Source organism: Erpetoichthys calabaricus, chromosome 7 (assembly GCF_900747795.2).
Source record: "Erpetoichthys calabaricus chromosome 7, fErpCal1.3, whole genome shotgun sequence".
NCBI lineage: Eukaryota > Metazoa > Chordata > Cladistia > Polypteriformes > Polypteridae > Erpetoichthys > Erpetoichthys calabaricus.
The window spans coordinates 177,541,191-177,566,315 of NC_041400.2; the positions used below are offsets into that span (position 1 = coordinate 177,541,191).

A 25,125-nucleotide genomic window follows, 5' to 3' on the forward strand; every position below is an offset into this window, starting at 1 on the left:
GACGGCATGGCTTGCTGTTGGACACGACAGATCACCAGCTGCTGAACTACTTCAGGCTGCTCTCTCCTGATGCTGCTTTTCAGCTACTGTCAGACGAGACAAACAGGTAGGCAGAGAAATTTTTTTGAATCGCGGGCTGCGCTTGCATCGCATTCTCGTTTTTCAATGTGGAAACCCACAACAAAAGACGAGATGAAGCGCGCTGTGGCATTACAAATAGAGATGGGACAGAACTGGTGATATAACTTCAGGGAGACTGGTCCAAACGTGCTATGTCCCCTGGTGGCTTTGGACAGGTTATGCAGCATGATGACAGGTATGTGATGCTGCAAAGTTTTATTCACTTCTGTAATAAACAGAAGCAAATCCCATGGGGTGAGCCAGGCTATAACGCCATGCATAAAGTTCAGCCCCTGCTTCACATTATGGAACCAACATAGAAACAATTTTATCAGCCTGGCTGTGATTTGTCTGTGCATGACTCTATGATAAAATAAAAGGGACACTTTTTTTCTGCAAATATATGCCAGACAAGCCCACAAAGTATGGCATAAAGGATTTTGTACTGGCAGAAGCAAACACTGGTTTTCTGCCTGAAAGTAATTACATATACAGGAAAGTATTTCTTTCAAAGAGAGAACTGTCCCTTGACAAGTCAGGTTGTGCTGGAGCTGCTTCAGGGCTATGAACATTTGGGTCATGTTGTGTACATTTGGACAGTTTTTATACATGCACAGAATTGTTCATGGAGCTACAGAGCAGAGGAATTGGAGCCTGTGGCACAGTGAGGGTGAACAGGAGACACATGGCTTCACAGTTGAAGCCAGACAGGCAAATGGGTGACCTGTCCCTCTACAGTACACACTAACAATATATGTGAGAAAGTGCAGCAACAGACAATTGAAAAGTAGGCACCAAAGCAACACATATTGTAAGGGGTGCAATGTGGCAATGACTGAAATTGGCTGCTTTGAGCGAGATCAGACTTTGCAGGACTTTGCTATGTAAAATGTATGTGATATGTATGTGAAATCATATAGTATGCAGGTTCATACAACATGCAAGACAGTAACATTTGTCAAAAGTAAATATTTTTTGTTGATTTGATATGTTAAACAATTGCTTTGTGTTCTTTTTTAAAAAATGTTAGTTTTTGGAAAAATATTCAGCCCTGGGAGCAAAGAAACAAAAAAAAATTAGCCCTAAAATAGTTAAACAATACAACACAGGACATCCATTGTGTAACACTATCTTTAATACTAAATTCCCATTTATTTATTTATTTACTTATTTAGTTATTTTTGGTATTTGGTACATTGTATTAATCCCCGAGGGGAACTTTTGAGTCTGTATTGATACATTTGTTGATCTAATTCATAGTAAAAATTATATCAAAAAGAATTATAGGACAAGCTAAGGTCAACAATATGCACCTCAGTGATTAAAAATGTACCAAAAAAGAAAGGCCCATACCTTGATATGCACACTTCTCGCACCTGCTGTGGAGTCAAAGCAAAGATAAAATATTTCTCTTGGAATCGTTGAATATTGCTTGCACCTAATTAAAAAACAAAAAATCTTTTTTTAAGAGTAGTGACACAAAACTAAACACAGGAAAACAAATACATCAGATATGTATATAAACACTAATCTGAATGTTTATGTTGGCTTACCTAAGCTTGAAGGCTTGATGAGAATGTCCAGTACATCATAAAATGGCAAACTCCGCAGCTGGACGTCTGGATGCACTGGAGGGATGGGGGCTGGCTGCTGCATGTCTATTCTTGGTTTTGTTTCATGTAACAGTATTGAACTGATGGCTGCCGCTGACTGTGGAGTGATAGAGCTGGAAGGATGAGAATGCAAGTGGGCGATGGCCAAATCAGACTCCACTAATGAAGTACTACTGTCCAGTGCAAAGATTGATGATTTAAGAGCCGACAAGTCCGGAAGATTTTCAATAGTTCTGGGATATCGCCGTTTATACAGCTCCTTAATTTTGATTTGAACAGCTGGGCTACAGCCACTCTTTATCAAATGCAATGCTCTTAAAAGAAGTTCATGTTTGCGACCACTCTTGTTACGTCCAGCAAAGCCCAATAATACCTGTAGTTCTGACACACGAAAACTTGATACCATATTCTGAAAAATATGAAAGGTCACTTTAACATCGGACTATTTTAAAACTATAGACTACAAAATAACTTCCTTAATTTCTCTACATCAAGTTAAAAGTACAAAAGGGGGCTACTAGATAAAATAAATTAATAAATAGATACCTAGTTTACTGTTAGGAGTCAATTATAAAGGATTTTTTTTTTGCTCTCACTCTTTAAGGTACAATGATCATTAACATTAACTTTCCTGCAATGTTTTTAAAATTCATAACCAGAAATGCAAAAATTCATCGAAGAATTTGGACTCATTTAAAATTCTGGGTTTAATCTTCATATACTATTACTTGCACAAAGAACCCTGTACCAATTAAAAAGAAAGCAATACAGAACTTTAAACTCTAAATACAGTACTATCGAATTATGCAGCTTTTTGCAATGTGAGTAGAAAATTAATCCATTACCAACAATTTAAAATGCTGTTCTTTTAAAGTGTGACTCTGCACTTTTAATATCCCATTTAAATATTTTGGAACTACTAAAGTGGATTACAGAACAGACTTTAAAAAATAAACCAATAAAATACAGCCAAAATATTTTGTACTATTGAACAATGTTACAAGAGTTTTTCACTAAAGGCCACATACAAAAAAAATACCGTTACTCGAGAATAGTACATTAAACATTTTCTTTGTTGATTTTATGCATCACTCAACTGATAAAGAAGTCATCCAAGGCACAAATCTAGCTCTTTGAAAAACTTTAATTAGTAAATCATTGCAATCTTTGGAGGGGTGGGGGTGTTAATTATTTCCAATTGCAACTGTATATGCACATTATGTACTGTACACGTCATGACCCTGTAGCTAGCACTATGTGCATGCTAGGGTTGCACAGTATACTGGTACTAGGAAAGGTCCTGAAAACCCCAAATTTTAAAACGGTATGATACCAGCATTTTGGGATTTTTAGTACCTGAATTAGACTTCAGCTTTCCTTTCAAATAACCCTAGTCCACCCCATTCCCTTGACACTCTATAGTGTATGTGTGGAAAATGTTTGTTCTGTAGACATCGTAGGGTGCAACACTCCCACTGCTTTGATGTGATAAAGACTTCTCAGTTAACGCCAAGATTATTGCTTCAAAGTGACCAGGACTTCACAGGGGACCACACCCACCCTCTTATTGCTTCGATGCAATTGAGATTTCATGGAGGGCCTTTTTTTTTTTTTCTTCAATAACTGCACATGTCTGCATTTTATCAAGAGGAAAGCCGTGTGTAGTGCAGCATGATGGTGTGGCGTACTGGAGAGGTGCTTAATTCTACAGGAGGCACAGCATTTCTGTTTGTCTCCCTTTGCTTAAACTAGTATTAATCAGCGCTCCAGATTTCTCAATAAAAATTCTTTTTGATAAATATTTCAGAGAGCAGCAATTCTCTCACACGTCAAGTGCTAGACCAAAAAGTACATAGCTTTATAATTGCACAAGAACTACTCACCCAGTTTTCAAAACATGCAGAAATATATTACTAACTACAATAAACTGGATTGTGCTGTAAAATGCAAAAAGTTTGCATTGTTATCTGTGTTTTTTTTCCCTTTACACTTTTTGCCTACACTTTATATTGTAGCATTTCTATTTAAAAAGAGTGAAACTAATGACTGAGGTAAATTTTTTACATTATGTAATTTATATAATTCCAGCATATGCAACACATCTAACATATATGGTTACCAATGTATGGAGTTTGCATGTTCTTCCAATATTTGCATTAGTTTTCAATAAGTAAGATCAGTAGAGTTAGTGAAGATCTGCATTGGTGTGCAAAAAAACTACAGGGAAAAGAAGCTACTCTATTCATTTCTTTCTCAGTGCGGGAATAATCTTTACCTTTTTTCCTTAGGGCTTGTTTATACTTCACGCTCAGAACGTGTATGCATCATGGCTGTCACGCGTTTGACACGTCCTCTGAGCAGGTCCTCAGAAATTAACGTGACACGTGCACGAGTTGCAGTACCAGCAAAAAGTCGGGGGCGCAGTGTGTTAAAAGTTGAAATGTGACGTCAGAGTCTCTGTTTACTATCTACATGTGACAGAAAGCCTCTATGCAGATCCTACGGGGATTGATGTGTGTGTTTCGATGTTTGATGAATGGTTCGATGTGGTGAAGCAAAATGCCAACATACAGATGCATTTGTGGTGCTTTTCTATTCAAGCATCGCATATTCCCGATCGTAATGACACGATACATTTTAAAAGTCCTACCATCTTTTGTGCCGTCTTTTTTTTTTTTTTTTTTGTAACTTCAAAATAGCAACGTAATGACAGCACTGTATTTGAGCCACGAAGAAAAAAAATTAAGGACTTGGTGAAAACGTGCATTTTGTGATTAAAGTGGAAATTTCGGCTTTAATTTCGAAATGTCCACTTTAACCTCGTAGTTTATCATTAAAGCAGACCATCGTAAACATCATCCCAGTTTTTAATCACTACGGCATGCAGCACTGGATCACCACACAGTACACATTAAACGTATGATATTCCAACTCTCTGCACATTTAGAATCTTTAGATTTATACTTGATATCACTTTCATGATGAAATGCATTCAAGTGTGTATGTTACATTTTACAGATAAATCGTTAATTTCATTTAAATAATGAATACTGTTAATAATTACACACATGGGGGTGACATGGTGGTGGAGCGGCAGCACTGCTGTCTCGCATGGAGTCATGCCGCTGGTATTCCCTGCTTGGATTCCACACTGTGCTCTAGTTTCCTTCCAAACATCTGCAGATTTGGGGATTTGGTGCCGCTAAAATGACGCTAGTGTATATGTGTGCTTGTATTCACCTTGCGATGAGCTGAGGCCTTGTCCAGGGATAGTTTCTCACTCGTGTCCAATGCTTGCTGGAATGGACACATCCCTGGATTGATGGATTTAATCATTAAACATCATTTTCAGAGATATTGCGGAAAGGTGTCATTGGAATTTAATGGGTGTTCTAGGCAATTCACAACACAGAGAAGCTGAACCTGTTCTCACCGTGATAATATCTCGCACTGCCACCTGGTGGATTCCTCCAGATGTACGTAAAGTACATGCACAAGTATGAACACTACAACGCTTTCGTAGCAGGAGCGTCTGCTGCAGCATGCGTCGCGTGAAGTATAAATCCGGCCTTAGGTAGATGCACCCTTCACCAACTCCACTGGACTCAATTACTTAAACCAGTGGTTATCTTTGCCGATTTAACAGGGTTCACCCTGATAGCAAAGCTGCTCTATCCGAGGAAAAGTCAGTGAGTGAGAGCCCATTTAATTTCCAGTAGTGTGATGCAGAGATTGCTAGGTTATATTCTTTTTGACTGATTTTGCAAAATCTGTAAGTTGGTTTAACTAGACATATAAGCAGTTATGCAGCACCACTGAACACTTTTGGCAGATTCACACTGGTAACTCCAAAAATATAGTCGAACCTTGATATACGAACGGCCTGACATGTGAATAACTTGGTTTACGACCAAAATTTTTGTTTTAAATTACGATCAATGTCCTGCGTTACGACCCGAATGTGGTCACGTGTATCTGCTTGTGCGATTATAAACAAGCAGCCAAGAGCGTTTGTAAGCGTCAGTCGGAGCCCAGATACATGTGTTCGTGGACGTAATTTCTGTCAGTGCAGTGATTTATATAATTTATTTCGATATTTACTAAGGAAGGAAGAGAAGGTAACGAAGGTAAAGAAAGCGATCACAATCGAAATGAAGAAGGAAATTGTGTGGAAATATGAGAGTGGCGTTCATGTGACCGATCTCGCTAATATGTACAGCATTTCGAAATCCACCATCTCAACAATTTTACAAAGAAAAGATTTGTATAAGGAAGCTCCTTCCAAACAATAACCACCTTCCATTTCATTCTCCTCCTTCCTTCCTTCCTTCCTTCCTGCAAGCCAAAGATGTCAACTTAAATGGCGAGTACAGTATGAAATTGTTGTTTCTGGTAGGCTAGGCACTTTTTATAACTTTTTGGTTAGTACATTAGAAAAATTGTTGGTGTTTTTGGTAAATTATGCACATTATACAACCTTTTTTATTAAAAAAAGTTAAGTAAGTGTTGCTGTGGGAGGTTCAGAGCACATTAAGGGCATTTCCATTATTTCTTATGGGAAAAATAGTCTTGACTTACAACCCAATTGAGTTACAACCAACCCTCGCGAACGAATTGAGTTCGTAAGTCAAGGGTCCACTGTATCTTCAATACATCATAGTTTTACTTCCTCTCTTGGCCTTTTTCAGTTATAGTATTATGATAATCTTTATCCTTTTCCCACTACATACAACCCCAATATTGCATAGGTGAGAATTAGCAGGGAACACAAGATACATTATCCCAATACTTGGTCAAAACATGAATTAGTAAAAATTTCTGTGCCTTAAAATATTATGTATTGTTTTAGATCTAGAGTATATTGAAATTTATTATTCCTTATTGTCAATCTACTATACTTGATAAATAAAATCCTTAAATTCCACTGAAATCTTTAATGGTCGAAACAGATTAACTCTTTTAGGGCGGATGTCGACTTTTGTCGATAGGAGGGGTTGAAGGCGAATGTCGACATCCAGGCATAGGGGGCGACAATCAGCTGTTAATGGCGACAAATCTCACTGTCACGTCACAGGCATTCCCTCTGTGCTTGGAGGAATGCTAGACTCGTTGACTCGGCAACTAAACCTTGCGTGTGCGTGAGTTGCGAAATGTAAACAATGGCAAGATGGCATCGACATGTGAAAAGGGAGCGAAGCAAGTGCAGAAAAGAAAACACTCGGCAGATGATGTTTTGCGCATTATCGCGGAGTCGGACTCTTGATTTTTCAGAATCGGATTTTATTGGCAGTGATCAGGAGATCGAGCAAGAGAGTGAGAAGCAGGTATCAGCTGATCAGACACCAGCCAATGCCGCGCCAGCGGATCTGCTGCCAGTTGAGTGCCTTCGCGCAGCCGATGCATCTACGGCAAGGTTCGCATGGGATAAATACATAGACATTGATCTGTTGAGAGCCGATCTGGCTACCGGAGTTTACAAGACGGCATGGCTTGCTGTTGGACACGACAGATCACCAGCTGCTGTACTTCAGGCTGCTCTCTCCTGATGCTGCTTTTCAGCTACTGTCAGACGAGACAAACAGGTAGGCAGAGATTTTTTTTGAATCGCGGGCTGCATTTGCATCGCATTCTTGTTTTTCAAAGTGGAAACCCACAACGAAAGACGAGATGAAGAGCGCTGTGGCATTACAAATAGAGATAGGACAGAACTGGTGATATAACTTCAGGGAGCATTGGTCCAAACGTGTTTTGTCCCCTGGTGGCTTAGGTACGTGCTGCTGCAAAGTTTTATTCACTTCTGTAATAAACAGAAGCAAATCCCATGGGGTGAGCCAGGCTATAATGCCATACATAAAGTTCATAAAGTTTCAGAAGATGAAAAGAGATGACAATACGGTTTTCATTCAGGCAGAAAACTTGGTGGCGGTGGCAGTGGCATGGCACGATGGCAAATGGGTGACTTGTCTCTCTACAGTACACACTAACAATATATGTGAGAAAGTGCAGCAACAGACAATTGAAAAATAGGCACCAAAGCAACACATATTGTAAGGAGTGCAATGTGGCAATGACTGAAATTGGCTGCTTTGAGTGAGATCAGACTTTGCTGTGTAAAATGTATGTGATATGTATGTGAAATCATAGAGTATGTAGGCTCATACAACATGCAAGACAGTAACATATGTCAAAAGTAAATATTTTTTGTTGATTTGATATGTTAAACAATTGCTTTGTGTTCTTTTTTAAAAAATGTTAGTTTTTGGAAAAATATTCAGCCCTGGGAGAAAAGAAACAAAAAAAAACAGCCCGAAGAGTTAAGCACCTCAGCAATTCCACCAATAACACTTGGAGAACATCTGGGCACTCACTGTATGGTTTTGGGTGTCTGTACACTTTAAGGGAGTGAGTCAATATGAGAATAGTTTATGGTTCAGTTTTGTTTTTGCTTAAACATGCTCTATAATTAAGTTTGAATGATGTGTTATCATTATGGGTTACTGAGTGCATTGTGGGGAAAAATGGCAAATTTATCCATTTAAAATTAAATCTATAATACAAAGTGTGCAGAAAGTGAAGAGGTCTGAATATTCTACATTCATGTTACACATATACATGCACACATATTATTGTTGCCTACTTAAACTATTTTTATTTTATATATATATATTATATATATATAAAAGGCAACTGTTGGAGTGGGGAAAAGCCTGAGGAGATGTACAGATCCAAATACTTACTGGATTTATACAGAACATGGATGCATAGCCTTTAAATCTTGCATCTACTGCTGTTATATATATGTGTTGTTCTTTTTTAAGTGGAGTTAAGTTAAAGACTAAATAATTTGTGGGTGACCAACAAGTGTGAAAACATAATGTGAACACAGAATGGAAACAGGGAGGCAAGTCATTTTTTTTATATTAAAATGAGATTTTTTTTTATAGTGACGTTAATATACAACTGGAAGGCCACCAGCAACTTATTCTTAAAAATTGGCTATGTGTTTACCACATCATTTTAAATAAGTAAAGGCTTCACTTTTTCTATTTTGAAATAATTGCAAAGCCTAAGTAGGCTGAACTTTCTTAACTCTTTCAGAGCGGATGTCGACTTTTGTCAACAGGAGGTGCTGGCGGTGGTAATCAAATGTAAAACGGTGACAAACCTCGATGTTACGTTTTTGTTCCACTCTGGCGGCCACCGCATGAAGCAACAGATGTTTAATGTTGATTCATGTGTGAAACCATTGCTTTGTGTGCTTTTCAAAATACTGCGTTGTTTTGGAAAATAATATTCAGCCCTCAAAGAGTTAATGCTTTGGCAATGCATACATAAGTTTGCACTGAAACTTTTGCAAAGTGAAAGCAAAAAATAAACACTCAAAGCCATACAATGTATTTCTAAGGTTCCCAACGGGGGTGGTACCACACACCGGCTGGCACTGAAGAAATCTAAGGGGGCATTTCTGATCCATGATATATTAAGGGGCCCTGGGGACCAGCTGCCGCCCCCTTGGGTAATACTTGCAAGAACTCGCTGAAAGGTTTGATTAATACTAAAAATCATCGAATGCATGTTTCAACCAATTATTCAAAATGTCCATTAAGAAAGACGTGTCCGCATTAAATAGTAGGTATTGGTACATTACATTTACAAGTTTGCACAAGTCACGCATTCTCAGATCACACAAGTCCTTACAAGATTAATGCACGTGCAGAGGACCGAATCTATGCATGTTCTGACAGGTTTATTGAACATTACTATAAATATGTGAGAAGTTTTCTTATCAATACCAGATTGTTTCAGAATTCCTTCAGAGCAAGTGTAAACCTAAAATTACAGTGTGGTACCTACAAAAACTTACGTGGACCTACTTATTAAAAAAGAAACTAGGGGGCTTCGCTCACCAACTCCCCCGGCCTGCTCTATGCGCTAGCAACTTTGCGTCTCTGTCGCTTGCGTATGTGAATTTCACTTTCACCAAACAACAAATCTTTTATTTCTTGCGGATACGCCTCTTCATTGGGAAGAAACACTACTTTTCTTTGACGGCAACAAGAATTAGACGATCTACAAGTCTCCTGTCATAATTTTTAGCTGAAACAGAATTTAGCATGATCAACAATTAACAAAGAAAAGAAACAGATTGTCAATAGTGGAATGTGGCAATTTAAGATTGCTGATGACAAAAATGGCACCACACATCGAAAAAGTTGTCATATCACACCAACCTCAGCCCTCTCACTAATAATACTATATTCATTTTTTTAATAATATATATTTTTTAATCATACTTTGAGCAATACACCAGTATTGTTAATATCTTCTAATAAAATAATTTTAAAAAATTGTCCTTATTTTTCAGTACAGTGGAACCTTGGGTCATGACCGTAATTCGTTCCAAAACTCTGGTTGTAACCCAATTTGGTCGTGACCCGAAGTAATTTCCCCCATAGGATTGTATGTAAATACAATTAATCCGTTCCAGACCATACGAACTGTATGTAAATATACATATTGTTTTTAAAGATTTTTAAGCACAAATATAGTTAATACCATAGAATGCACAGCGTAATAGTAAACTACAGTGCATCCGGAAAGTATTCACAGTGCATCACTTTTTCCACATTTTGTTATGTTACAGCCTTATTCCAAAATGGATTAAATTCATTTTTTTTCCCTCAGAATTCTACACACAACACCCCATAATGACAACGTGAAAAAAGTTTACTTGAGATTTTTGCAAATTTATTAAAAATAAAAAAATTGAGAAATGTAAATGTTATTCAATATAAAAACATTGAGTAACACTGAGAAAACCTTGAACAACAGAAAAAATTAACACTGCAATAGTTTGCGCCATAGCGCTACGAACCGCTCGCTAAAAACACTTTTTTTTTTTTTAAATGAGTTTTAAGCACAGGGAAAAAAATGAACATTTGAAAAATCCGTAATTTAATAAACCACCAAGAAAAGTAACATTGCAACAATGCACGCTATGAACCGATCGCTGTAAACAGAAGTGAAGTGGAGGTTAAAATCCAACAGAAAAAAGTCTTCATTAAATACAACGAGGTTAAAATAATGCTGGAAGCAGTCTCTTTAAAAACAAGCCCAGTGCATTCTTTAATTGCCTTCTTGGCCTTATGCAGCCAGCCCTCTCTCTCTCTCGCTCTTGTGTGTGTGTCTGTCTGTCTCATGCGCGTCTCTCTCTCTCTCTCTCATGCGCGTCTCTCTCTCTCGCGTCTGTGTGTCGCTCTCTCTCAATGCACAGGGAGAGACTGAACACATGCGGAAATCATTGGCACGCACAAACCGAAAGGGAAACTGGCTTGTTCGTATACCGAGTGCATGGTCGTGAACAGATGCAAAAGTATGGCAAACTTTTTGGTAGTAACCCGATTTGTACGTGTTCAGAGTCGTTCGTGAACCGAAGTTCCTCTGTATAAAGTATAGTTCACACAAGGGGGGAGATATCAAACCACTCTTTGAAAAAGTGGGATCTGACCCAATAAAGGTTGGGAACCTATGCTGTATTTGATATTTATGAATGCCAATAACAGTTTACTTAAATGCTAGCTGGGTACTTGATGGAAATACTGCCTTTAAAAAGCTGTTATCACCAGTAGTATTTGAACATTTTATTAGAGAAAATGATGGAATATTACTGTTGATGTTACTACTGCAAGCTGTACTGCATGCTATTCTCGGTTTTATAATTCTTCAAATTATATTTGATTTTAAAACCATGTTTTCCAGTTTTGATCTACAAAGCCAGTGCTATAGTATCGATGATTCTGCCTTAGCTTTAAATTCATAATGTAAAACAGATTTAGACTCTTGTTACTCCCCTCAAAATATGCTGTAAAAAGGGAAGACCAGCTCCAAGTCTTAACGACACCACAAGGCAATGGCGCTGCGCCTGCAGGATTGCTAAACATCAGTGGATGAGAAAGACAGGCTGACTGTATCTAAACAGATTTTTAGGACTTCTCTGTTCAACTTCCAGGAAGCAGTTAAGAAATGTAAACATGATTACTTCTCAGATTTTGGTCTCCTCTCATTCTAAGAAACCCAGTGTCAAATTGAATACAATTAAAGTGGCTATCCCATTCAGAGACAGGATGACATAGCACCGTTCATTCATGTGAGTTTCTTTCATTTTTATTCAGCAAAATCGATAATATTCGCTCTGGTATTGTTCCAACAGGTTATGTATTTCCAGTTGTTGATCATGCCATTGTTTCGGAATCCTTTGATGATGTTTTATTTGCACAGCTAAAAAGTGCTATTGACACACTTTGACCTTCTTTTTGTCCTCTTGATGTTGTTCCACCAAATCTCTTACTAAAAGCTTTTGATACTTTGGGTCCAGCATTGTTGGCTATTATTAATGGATCTATTAGTGAGGGGATTGTGCCTTTATTTTTTAAACATGCAGTGATGTGATCGTGTCTTAAAAAGACAGAATTAAATCTTGGTGTGTTAGCTAATTTTCACCCAATTTCCCAATTGCCACTTTTGGCTAAATTATTAGAGAGAATTATTTGTAATCAATTGGTTGAACATCTTAACTCCAATAATTTGTTTGAGATCTACCAACCTGGCTCCAACCCTCCTAAAAGTATTTAATGACATCTCTCTTATTACTGACTCGGGTGTGGCAGCAGTCCTTTCTTCAGCGATTGATACTATTGATCATGATATCCTACTGTTGCGGTTTGAGCATCTGGTGGGGCTTAAAGGGGCTGCTCTTAAGTGGTTCAGGTCATTTCTTACTGATGGACACTTTTCAGTAACTTTCAATTCCTCTTTTTGTCTACTACTCCTGTTAAATGTGGTGATCCTCAGGGATCCATTCTGGGTCCTATTTTATCTCCTATACATCTTTATCCTATATGTGCTGGTTTTAGGAAGTTTAATGTTTCTTTTCAATGTTATGCTGATGACAGGCAGGGTTATATTTCTTTGAGTAACTCTTCAATAAATAGGCTGCACAACTGTCTTGTAGAAGAACTAAGATGTTGGATGGCTGACAATTTTTTTGATCTCAATCAAAATAAAACAGAAGTGCTGACAGCTGGTCCTCCTGCCAAAGCTCAAATTGGTTTTGAACTCCTTACCCCTTTTGCGGACGTTTGCAAATCTCATGTTCAGAATCTTGGGGTTATGTGGAATAAATTCTATGGTCAAAAGAGTTGCTTTTTCCAGCTTCGTGTTTTAGCCAAGGTAAAGCCTTTTTATTTCTTGGGGATCTTGAGAAAGTCGCTCATGCTTTTACCTTTTCTCGGCTTGATTACTGCAACTCGTTGTATTCTGGGATCAGCAAATCCCTGCTACACAGATTTCAGTTCGTCCAGAAAGCTGCTGCCCATTTTTTGGTATCTCCAACTGTAGCCTCTTTACACTGGCTGCCTGTTAGTTTCAGAATTGTTTTTAAACTTTTGCTGCTGGTTTTTAAATCAATATATGGGTGTGCTCCCACTTATTTCTCTGAATCGTGTTATACACCAGCCATCCAGAGAGTGTAGATCTGCCGGTCAGTTGTCTCTTGTTGTCCCTCACACTCGGTGCAAAACTAAGGGGGATAGGATAGGGCTTTTCCAGCTGCTGCAGCTTGTCTGTGGGATTCTTTACCTAATTACATTAAGGAGTGAACTGTTTAAACTAACTGAAGACGCATTGCTTTTCTCTAGCTTTCAGTGACCTTCAGCAATACTGATGGCTCCTTCCTCATACAGTAGTCATTTATTTTCAGAATTACTACTGGCTTGTATTGTGGTTTACTGTATTTTACTTTATTAATTTTATTTATGTTAATTGCATATTTCAAAGTTAAGCACTTTGACTACGGCATTACCAATGTTGTTAAATGTGCTCTATAAAGAAATCGACACTGGCATTTTGTTTTTCCCATGGTATCGAATAGGTATCAAGTATACACACAAATTCTGCTATTGTGACATCCCTAATCACAAGCAATTCTGTCTGTATTTCTCAAGTGTATTACAGGTTGAAAGAGGCCATCTCTTTGATCACAACACTTTATGTGCCCAGAGAGCAATGCTTTTGTGAAGGGTTATATTCCTTAGCGAGCTTCAGTTTTCATGCAACAGAGCACAAATCAAAATCATTTCATACCTTGCAGATATATCATGTGCAAAAATTAAAAATATTAATAAGAATACATCTAATACAAAGCACATTTAGGCACAAAAAAATCCTCTGCAGTTTCTCTCTCACTACAAATTCACTCTGCTTTGTTTCTCCCACATTACATTGCTGGCCAAACAGCACTTCTTATCTCTAACACTGTGCATTCCCAAAGTATTTGCCTCCTCCTGCTGACTTTTGTTACATTAATAAATGAAATCCACCATATAAGGACCTGTCATTTCTCTACAATGCTCATTAAAACTAAAAATGTAATAAAGGATAAATCTTAGATAAAATGACTTAGAAACCCATAACCATTGCACAAAAACAAAGTTTTATGGCTAAAAACTTTTACATGTGATAGTTTCGGTAAAAATAATACTGCCAGTATGAATGAGTATTCAAGAATGCTCTCTCTGGCTGATAAGCACTAAGAACTTACTGCATAAACAGCAAAAACACAAAGGGCAGCAGAATGTGTGTATGACATGCTTTGCAACTAAACACTAAGAAATTAAACCAAAACTGCATCAACAGGAAACCAACTCCGGCAGATCACTAGATCATTACAAGGTACAATCACACACACTAAAGTATTCTCTCACTCAAAATGGGCCAATTTAAGCTAACATGTATATCTGTTGATGTGAAAGGAAAGGAAAGCCACAGTGACATGGAGAAAATATGCAAACAACAGATATGCGGTGTTCTGGCAAGAAAGCCGATTAATTAAATGAAAACTGATTACTATTAGAATATCTGATGTATAATTCTCTGCAACCATTTTCAGCTTAGTTCATATCCCACATTGTGGATAATGCTTAAATAGTTTGTTCCTCAAAAATATGATGAAATGTCACACATAGCCTTAATAGAGATTCACAGAGTCACTATAAGAGGGCATCAAGACAGACAAAATACAGAGCTAAATCTCCTAAGCTATGTGAAAAGGGAATATCCAACAATTATATAAGTAACTAGTCATTTAGCTCGTTACAATAACGGGCGCTAGAACAGTAGTGCATAAACATTAGTAGGAACAGTCTATATTAAATGGCAAGGGACTTTGACCTCATTCTTTTCGTTGGTCGTATTTTTCTTTCTTTCAGCCTTTCTTTTGTTGATGTTTACTTGCTGAGCTGACCATTCTTCGTGGGCTGCCGCCGTGTATTGTGTGTCTTTAATTTTCTGTGACAGTAATACTGTCTTGTACGTCCGTAATATACCTTTAATTTTCTCTGGTGGTAATACAGGTGTGTGCGTCGGTAATATGCCTTTAATTTCCTCTGACAGTAATACTGACTTGTATGTGGCTGTAATATGCGTCACTGTATTGTGTACCTTTAATTTCCTCTCGCAGTAATACTGGTTTGTATTTCCGTAAAACGCTTGTAACTTTCTCTGACAGTAATATCGCGTATCGCACTGTGCCCCGCACATGCGCTCTTAACCAGAAGACACACACACACGGACACCTGGACGCACACAGGGATTTTTTATTGGGAATAATGACCAATACAACCTCTGCCCTAGACCAAATGAAATAAAAAAATTCGGCAGTAGCCTTCCATGTACTGAACATTTCATGAGTCACACAACAACATATTTACATTGAAGGATACCCAGCCTGTTTTGTGTTGTCAGTTAACCTAACGTAAATGTCTTGAGGAAGAAATTTAGAGAAGGTCCCAGGCAAACAGGACAAAGTCAAAGATCTACATTACTCAGCTGGCAAAGAAAATAAATTTTGAATTATGGAAATGTTGCTAAATCAAGTTTAAAGTGATGTGGATCTAAATTTGCTTTACCTGTTAATTGAATGTGTCTAAGTAGGCCTTCATCCATTCATTTTCTAAGGTGCTTATCCTGATCATGGTGTCAGGAAGCCAGTGTCTATTTAATTAGGGCTAGGATTAAAGATGGAAATCAAGGATAGATGGGAGGCCATTCCATCACAGTCTGTACCTGCCTAATTTTTAAAATATTTTAAAATTGACAGCAAAGCAGTAGCAAGGATGTTACAAGGCAGGCATCTTACCATTTTCAAGTTAACGTTGAACAAAAAGGAAAAAACTTTGTTAAAAGAAGCATTATTTCACTTTCATTTTGGCAATACCTGGTACGATCTTTGCAGTGAGTACCTAATTATATAGACTCTGCACAAATACATACTGTACATGACTACCCTATAAGCAGAGGTATGTCATAAGTCTGAGAGCTTTACCAGCTTTTATTTAGATTGTTGCTAACTCATATTCCCCATATTCACAGAATACAAGTATTTAGCGTTTTAAATTCCAGCAAAATTTGGATTTCAATTTGTTTGACCATGAAATCATTGTTTCTTGTGGTTTCAGAAGTGGACTCTAGGCCCATGTTACAAGAAATGTTTAATTTCACCATGTATTGTTTCAACTATTGTATTATTTATAATTACCGTTTTATCCCATCCCTCATACTGTAATGTTTTAATTGCTTTGTAAATGGTTTTGATGACACTCGTAATGTTCGCTTTATACTGAATGTTTAATCAACTGTTGGCATAGCATAAAAAACTGTGATGTAAAACTTAATGAATTTATGCATTTGTGAATTTTTCATACTTTAGATGATGTTTTTGTTAATACATTGACTAACAGTTTCTTTTTATCAGCTAACCATTTTCTGAACCAGTACAGGACTGCAAAGTGCTTTTGAATATATGAAAGGGCAATGTCAAGGTTTTGGGTTTGTCTTAGGCTAAACTATGAAGGGGCATTTTTAGCTGGGCCCAATTCTGGAGAACTGATTTCTCATACAGAATTTGATGATGCAATGAATTACTGCATTTTGGTTAACAATAAAGATGCAAATTCTAAAGAAATTATGAAAGATTCATTAGTTGGGTTTAACACTAGAAATAACAAAGCTTACAAAAAAAAAAACCTCATAAATCCAGTCCACCTTAAATCCGCTCGCACCTCTCCATTCATCGTCTTTTGGCTTGTAAATGTGTCGATAATCCCAAGCAGGAAGCAGCCTGCTATACCATCCCCCCCACTGCCGGAGAAACTGCAAAAACCTCTCCCAACTGAAGCATTGTTTATCAGGGAGTCAGGTACCTAGGCTAAAAAAATATATCGTTATATGGAACATATGCATTTCATGTCTGTTCCGTGTCTACAAAGATCTATGTAAGTGTAGGATGACAGGAAATGCAAGAAATGTTGAACACATAGCTAAAAGACAAACTTTTTCCATGTTTTAGTACTAACGACAAAATGTACACATGAAGTGTATAATGTGTGAAGACTGAAGTCCAAATATCAAATAAGCACTTTCACAAAAGGTAAAAATATAACAAAACAAATGCGCTTTTATTCAAGACTATAACCGAAGAAAAAGAAATCGGGTTAGTGTGGCTTGTTATTGTGACTTCTTCGATAGTATAGTGGCTAGAGGTACGGACTGCTAGTCAGAAGGTTTTGGGTTCAAATCTTAACATGACCCAAAATAAACACTTTGCATAGTCAGCTGCTCTTATTGTTACTATTATAGAATAAAAAAAAATACATTTGATTTGAGTCTGTAACAGCTGCTGTAAATTTAATTTATTAATTCATTACATTTATATAGCGCTTTTCTCAGTACTCAAAGCACTATCCACACAGGGAGGAACCGGGAAGCGAACCCACACTCTTCCACAGTCTCCTTACTGCAAAGCAGCAGCACTACCACTGCGCCACCTGTGAGGACAATGTAAATGTATGGTACTTATAAACGATCAGACACTGCTGTTTTCAAATAAACACGAGCTATAACAGAGGCGAACACAGATCGGAGAAACAGAACCCCTCCCCGCAAGAAACGTCCACTCACAGGACAGGTGTGGGGCAGACTGACTGGCAGGATGACACTGGACTCCGTCCTTTATCCAAATGGTGAAAGTGCTTATTTGATATTTGGACTTCAGTCTTCACACATTATACACTTCATGTCTACATTTTGTCGTTTGTACTAAAACATGGAAAAAGTTTGTCTTTTAGGTATGTGTTCCAACATTTCTTGCATTTCCTGTCATCCTACACTTACATAGATCTGAAATGACATGAAATGCATATGTTCCAAATAACGATATATTTTTTTAGCCTAGGTACCTGACTCCCTGATAAACAATGCTTCAGTTGGGAGAGGTTTTTGCAGTTTCTCTGACGTTGGGGGGTGGGTTGGTATAGCAGGCTGCTTGCAATTATCGACACATTTACAAGACAACAGACGATGAATGGAGAGGTGCGAACGGATTTAAGGTGGGCCTGATTTACGAGTTTTCTTGTAAGCTTTGGTAATTCTAGTGTTAAGGAATTGGGTTGCAACATGAACCTTGAAGTTCACGTTTTGAATTCACAATTGGAAGATGTTTTTTTTCCTTAAAATCTTGGGTGTGGTGAGTACAGAGCAGGGTGAAAAATTCCATCAGAATACTACAGACATGAAAAGGAGGTACCAGGGATGCTAGGATGTTGGCATGATAAACTACTCTTACATGATTCACAGGGTCACACCATAAGAACCCTAAGAAGTGACAAAAATTAGGTTATAAGTAAGTTATTAAATATGTATTGCGTTCTTTACACATAACTTTAAAAATATTGGACTGGCTAAGCATTTTCATGTTAAATTGATTTAGAACAATTTTTTATTGTATTCAAGAATGCATCCATCCATTTTCATACCCTCTTATCCTGAGCCGGGTCACAGGGAAGCGGAGACTATCCCAGCATGCACCGGGCGCAAGGCAGGATTCAATCCCTGGACAAGGCGCCAGTCTGTCACGGAGAACACACTCACTCTGGTACCAGTTTAGCAATGCTAGTTCCCCTAACCTGCATAATGCTTGGATCGTGGGAGGAAACACACACAGGCACGAGGAGATTCATCCTAAGCGTAGGGAGCACCCAGGATGCGAACTCCAGTCTCCCTGTAGCGAGGCCGCAGTGCTAGCATGCATGCATGCTTATGAGTTTAACCTAGCAGACATGTTTATGTTTATTATACACAAAAGCACTGCAAGCAAAAAAAAACAAAAAAACTTGCTTGCTCTTTTTTACTCTCCCGCTTAGTTTATTTGGTCAAAAACAAACATCCGATTTATTGGCTACCATTTTAACCAAGATTGTATTGCCTTACTCTAGCAGATTTTAAGAAAAGAGAAAGTCAGGTTCATTTAAGTACACCCCAATTAATGCAGTTACAGTTTTATACACCTCTATCCCCCACATAAAATAATCATTAGTATAATGGCAAGACATGCAAAACCTTCATTAAAATTAATCAAAACAAGATAACAAAAAAACACATTACATTAAATAAATTAAAGCAGCAAGTGAGGCGCAGGATGGGCCCATTTGGAAAATCCCACAAAAAACAGAGAAGGAAATAAAATTCCCGACTGACCCTTTATAAACATGGTCCATGCTTGCTTGTTCTTACGTGATCGTCGTATTTTTTTTCCTTAACGAACTCGACCAAATTGGATCTAAAATATTAAACACATTTCCATCTCATTAAAAATAACGACATACACACAGACAAACAAAACACACACACTAACGCTGTTTGCATTCCCGGTTCAGCTGCCTCGTCCTTTATCGGGAAATGCTAAGGTAAAATGAATGAATTAAGAGAGATGTATGATTAAACAAGAACACGATGTCATGGGGCAAGTAAGACACCAAATAAAACGCTTCTGTAAGTCAAAAGCCGTTAACAATTGGTCATGGGACGCAGAAAGGCAAGAAGCGATAGCGGTCCAACTGCCCAAGACGAATCGCCTCACGAGCTATATAGCGTGGACTTCCAAAATAAAAGCACGCCAATTCGCGCATCCACTTAAAATTAAAGAGGATGAAACTTACAAGCACAGAGCAGTAGGAGAACCGTGCAAATTTATGTCTAGATCAGTTTTCTTTTTCGGACCAAAGAAAAACAAAATCCTCTTCCATCACTGCTTAAATTTCCCACTTTAACTAATACCAGTGCACACTAAACGGTGACTACAAAACAACGTCATCAGCAAACTTAATCCTTTTTGAAAGACTTCAAACAAATCCCACAGAGAAACAAAAAAAAACGTTTTCTATTTTAAAACCTTTGCATGATATAATTTTGGGCAAAGCCATAAAAAAAAAAATCAAACTGTTGCCTACCCTTAATTCCAGAATATCCGCCATCTTCCCACCACGACCATCCTGCACTGTTCTGGGGTGGTACGTCACGTGACGTGACGCCTAGTGTTTGGAGTTACTGGAAATAATGTCCGTGCGGAAACATTGATAGACTAATGCGGAACTGAAATCCACAGGTCACTAATAACCATGGGGAGCTTTTCTTCCAAGTTGAGAGGACGCCGGGTTTGTTTTTTACGAGTTGCTGTTCTGTTTTTAGTTTGTATAGGCTGGCAATTTTGTTCTTATTCCATGTACTGTATTAAATTATCAGTTTTATGCTTTTGATGTGTATTTTAGGTTCTTAGCTATGGTCGAATACTGTATGGGTAGATTTTTTTGTAAATCACAATTTATTCATGAATCCGTCCAAAGATCTTGCGATTGACGTGACAATTAGAGACTTTTAAGTAACAAAATCAGTTATATACTGGTAAAATATCACCGTCGAGGTTTTTTTTTTGTGATCAACTGTATATTGAATATTTCCGATAAGGTAAATTAAACACAGTTATACAGAATATTTACAATAGAAGCCATACCTTGACGATTTAGCTACGGTCTGATACTATATGCGTAGATCTATGTCAGTCACAATTTATGCTTAAATCAATCCTAACCGGAGATCTTCTTAGGATTGACGTGAAGATTACTTACTATAAAAATGAAAAATCCGATTAATGGTTAAAAAGAAGCAACGCTGAGGTTTTTTTTTTTTTTTAATTTCGTGTAAAGTCTTAGCTACGGTCCATCTGGTGACAGAAGCAACGTTGAGGTGTTCTTTGTTCCGTGTAGGCCTTTTTTGCTTACCAATTATTTCATGAATATTTCCAATATAGTAAATTATAAAAAGTGTACGGAACATTTACAATTGAAATCATACCCAGATGACTTAGCTACGTCGAATAGTACAGTATGGATAGATTTTGGCAGTAGGCATGAATCTGAAATATTCTTGGGATCGACGTGAAAAATTTCGACTGTAAAGTAAAACTGGGATTGTACACTGCTAAACAATAACGTTTGATCGTATTCTGATTTCACGACTGTTTATGCCAGGTAAAAAGTCAGTCTATTCCCATTTTTTAATAATATAAATATAGTTTCATTTTAATATAAATTGAATCCATGGGTGTTTCCGCATAGTTTGTAAAGGTCCGCTGTTTTTATTTCAGTTTATTTTATTCTTAAGCTTTATTATAGGCTGAATGTATGCCAGTTGTTGATGTTTACAGATGTTTTTCCTGCTCTACATTTTCTTATATGATTACCCACCCCAACATATTGTTATATTGTCACATGTATTGAGTTGTGGCCCAAAGAAAAAAAATTTTTCAGCACTGTATATAATGTATCAAGGTATGTATATTAACAGCATGACAATTAAGCCCACTGACTTGGAATTTCTTTACAATTAAATACTTTGGCCAATCTATCCACTATATATTTTCTTTAAACTTCATTATTTGGTAAATATGTGGCTAGTAATATATGCAAAAATGCACAACTAAATCCTTATTATATATCAGATTTGTTTATGATTTGGAAGATGAGTATGAAAATAAATAAGCTACCAGAAAAGGGAAGTTTGCTAAACCACGTTGCTTTGTTGCAGACAGCAAACTTGAAACAGAAAGCCAAGCTTTTAATGGACTTTTGGTTTGAGTAAAACTTTATTGTGTGTTTGGTACACTGTGTTGATCCCCGAGGGTAAAGTGTCTTTTTGCAAGACCTTTGGAGGTCAGAGCTGGGTTATGTAAACCATTTGGGACAAAATTTGACTTCTATTAAAATAGTTTTTGATGATGATGATTATTATTATAAGTCCATTTTTTGAGTCACTTATCCTATTTGGGGTCACATCAGAGCACTCCAAGTTATGCAGGCACCAACCATACATTGGAACCAGTGATTTTTATTGGCTAATTTAATGTGTGCATGATGTAATTATGTCCAACAGAACATATATATACCACACAACTAACAAACAAGAGTCAAAACAATCCTTTTTAAGGCAATTTGGGTTTAACTAAAGAAACCATAGGGGTGTCATGGCTGGCACTCATTTATTGACTACAGCATTTAGTGTCGGATGGTGGTGTATCACAACAATAACGAATCTACTGGGTTATAAAATGCAGTTTTTTTTTGGTTTTACCCACTTATTAATCTATGTTTTTGGCAAAGTATGTAATATTTTATTATTATCCTGCCAGTTTTGCAATGCAGTCCTCCTCTAGTGCCTGTTAGTCTGACAAAGTAAACCTGTGGGCAAACGGGCAAGTGATAATAAGCAACAATGAACAGAATTGGATCTGTCAAAATAAAAGCCTTTAAAATTTGAAATGTGCCATTGATTTTTAAAATTGAGGTGGTCATTCATTTACATGTATTTGCTTAGCAGACCCTTTTATACAACGTGACTTGCAAAAAGTGAATGTAATCGAGTAAACATCAGTTTGGGGGGCTGTGTAGGAACAAGTGTTACAGTACAAGGCTACGAAATTGATCATCACAAGTGAAGAGCTCAGAATAAAACACAAGTGAGTTACAAGTCCTAGGTTACTAAAACCTAACAGCCAATATCTGAATGAAATCCAGCAAGCAAGAGAGTCTTCAAATGCTTCTCAAGCACATTGAGGGAGTCAGCAGCTCAAATGGAGGTGGGCAGCTCATTCCACCAGCTAGGAGCTCCACATAAGGAGAGCCTGGATTGAGATTTGTTGCTATACAGTGGTGGCATCACCAGAAGCCATTCATCAGCAGACTTGAGTGGCCATGAATAGGATCTCATGAGTGCCTCCATATATGTAGGTGCATCTCCATGAATTAGAATTTCATCAAAAAGTTATTTTATTTCAGTAATTCAATTCAAAAAGTGAAACTCATATGTAGATTCACTACACACCGAGTAATATATTTCAAGCGTTTATTTCTTTTCATTTTGCTGATTATGGCTTATCTTAATACATAATTCGCCAGTCTCCTCACTCACTCACTCACGTCCGTCCGAAACCGAATGCGCAGTCGCCTTCTGTGCAGCTGCCCGAAAAACCTTACGAGACCGACATCGAGGCAGGCGGCGGATTTACGGCCTGCTAAAATTCAAAGAGAAAGGCGACTACGGCCGTGAAAATTCAAAGAGAATGGCGACTTCGACCGACATCCAACCCCAACATTGCGGGAGGCGGCTGATTTACGGCCGCAAAAATTCAAAGAGAAAGGCGACTTCGATTAAAGCTCTAGAGGCCTGAAAGGCGATTTCGACTACAGCTCGAGGCCTAATTACGCATTCATTCAATACACTTATATCAGGTTTGTGGTGCTTATACTTATTACTATTGCACTCGTGCCCGTTTCATCTTACGTTGTCAAAACTCGCTCTTTGTCTAGTAGCTAATGAAAACCAAAATTCAGTGTCTCAGAAAATTAAAATATTACGTAAGACCAATAAAAAAAAGATTTTTAATACAGAAATGTTGGCCTACTGAAAAGCATGTCCATGTCCGCACTCAATACTTGGTCAGGGCTCCCTTTGCATGAATTACTGCATCAATGTGGCATGGCATGGAGGTGATCAGCCTGTGGCACTGCTGAAGTGTTATGGAAGCCCAGGATGCTTTGATAGCGGCCTTCAGCTCGTCTGCATTGTTGGCTCTGGTATCTCTCATCATCCTCTTGACAGTACGATTTAGGTCAGGTGAGTTTGCTGGCCAATCAAGCTCAATGATACCGTGGTCATTAAATCAGGTATTGGTACTTTTGGCAGCTCGTTAGGGAAGCATGAAGTGCTCTAAAATTTCCTGGTAGACGGCTGGCTGCACTGACTCTGGACTTGATACAACACAGTGGACCGACACCAGCAGATGATACGACTCCCCAAATCATTACTGACTGTGGAAACTTCACACTGGACCTCAAGCAACTTGGAATTTGTGCCTCTCCACTCTTCCTCCAGACTCTGGGACCTTGATTTCCAAATGAAATGCAAAATTGACTTTCATCTAAAAAGAGGACTTTGGACCACTGAGCAACAGTCCAGTCCGTTTTCTCCTTAGTCCAGGAAAGACGCATCTGATGTTGTCTCTGGTTCAGGAGTGGCTTGACACAAGGAAAGTGATAGTTGTAGCCTGGATAAACACGTCTGTGTGTGGTGTTTCTTGAAGCACTGACTCCGGCCGCAGTCCACTCCTTGTGAATCTCCCCAAAATTGTTGAATGGGCTGTGGTTATCCCTGTTGCTTTTGCACCTTTTTCTGCTGTCATATATTTTCCTTCCGCTCAACTTTCCATTAATATGCTTGGATACGTCACTTTGTGGACAGCCAGCTTCTTTAGCAATGACCTTTTGTGACTTCCCCTCCTTGTGGAGGGTCTCAATGACTGTCTTCTGGACAACTGTCAAGTCAGCAGTGTTTTTCCGTGATTGTGTGGGCTACTGAACCAGACTGACAGACCATTTAAAGCTGGGGTCCCCAACTCTGGTCCTGGAGGGTCCCAGTGGCTGCAGGTTTTCATTGTAACCCTTTTCTTAATTAGTGACCTATTTTGCTCACTTCTTTTGAATTAATTTTAATTGAATTGTTTTTAAGATTTGTTCCTCTGTATTGCTTCATTTCCTTCCTTAAATGGCACCCAAACAGAAATGAAACAAAAGACCAACTAAGTCAGGGCCTCAAACTCCAACCAATTGCTTAATTAGGTGCAGAGTCTCGTTGTTAATTAAACCCGTTCTTTAATTCAATGAATTGTTGCTGCTCTCATTGTGCAATAGCAGACATTTCTGAAATTATTGATTTTCTCTTGTCTAAGAGCAAATCAGCATTCCTGAGACCTTCATCTTCCTTTATTTTCAGATGTTGTATGATGGTCATAGTTTGCTGGTCATGTTTTGGCTCATTTTGTATCTCATTATTGTTTGGCTGCTAATTAAGGAAAAAAAAAAACAATTAAGGGGTCTGAGTCTTCAAGAGCAAATCAAATAAAATGAATTCAAAAGAAGTTAATTAGGAGCAAAACCAGGTCACTAATTAA

The 25,125-nt window shown here is 37.9% G+C and overlaps 1 protein-coding gene across 4 annotated transcripts in view; it reads right to left on the reverse strand.

Moving 5' to 3' along the window:
• Positions 1 to 20,153, reverse strand: part of pias2 (protein inhibitor of activated STAT, 2) — a 42,735-nt gene extending 22,582 nt beyond the window's left edge. Inside the window, exons 1-4 of one of the 4 annotated variants that reach the window (XM_028805758.2) lie at positions 20,075 to 20,153; positions 19,323 to 19,404; positions 1,674 to 1,846; positions 1,474 to 1,558 (exon numbers count right to left, since the gene is read on the reverse strand). In XM_028805758.2, the coding sequence (XP_028661591.1) occupies positions 1,474 to 1,558; positions 1,674 to 1,846; positions 19,323 to 19,342 (278 nt within the window). In that variant the 5' untranslated portion in view covers positions 19,343 to 19,404; positions 20,075 to 20,153. Of the gene's footprint in view, positions 1 to 1,473; positions 1,559 to 1,673; positions 2,143 to 19,322; positions 19,405 to 20,074 lie in introns of all 4 variants that reach the window. The other 3 variants (XM_028805757.2, XM_028805756.2, XM_051930041.1) reach the window with 3 other exon arrangements.
• Positions 20,154 to 25,125: the final 4,972 nt, after the last annotated feature.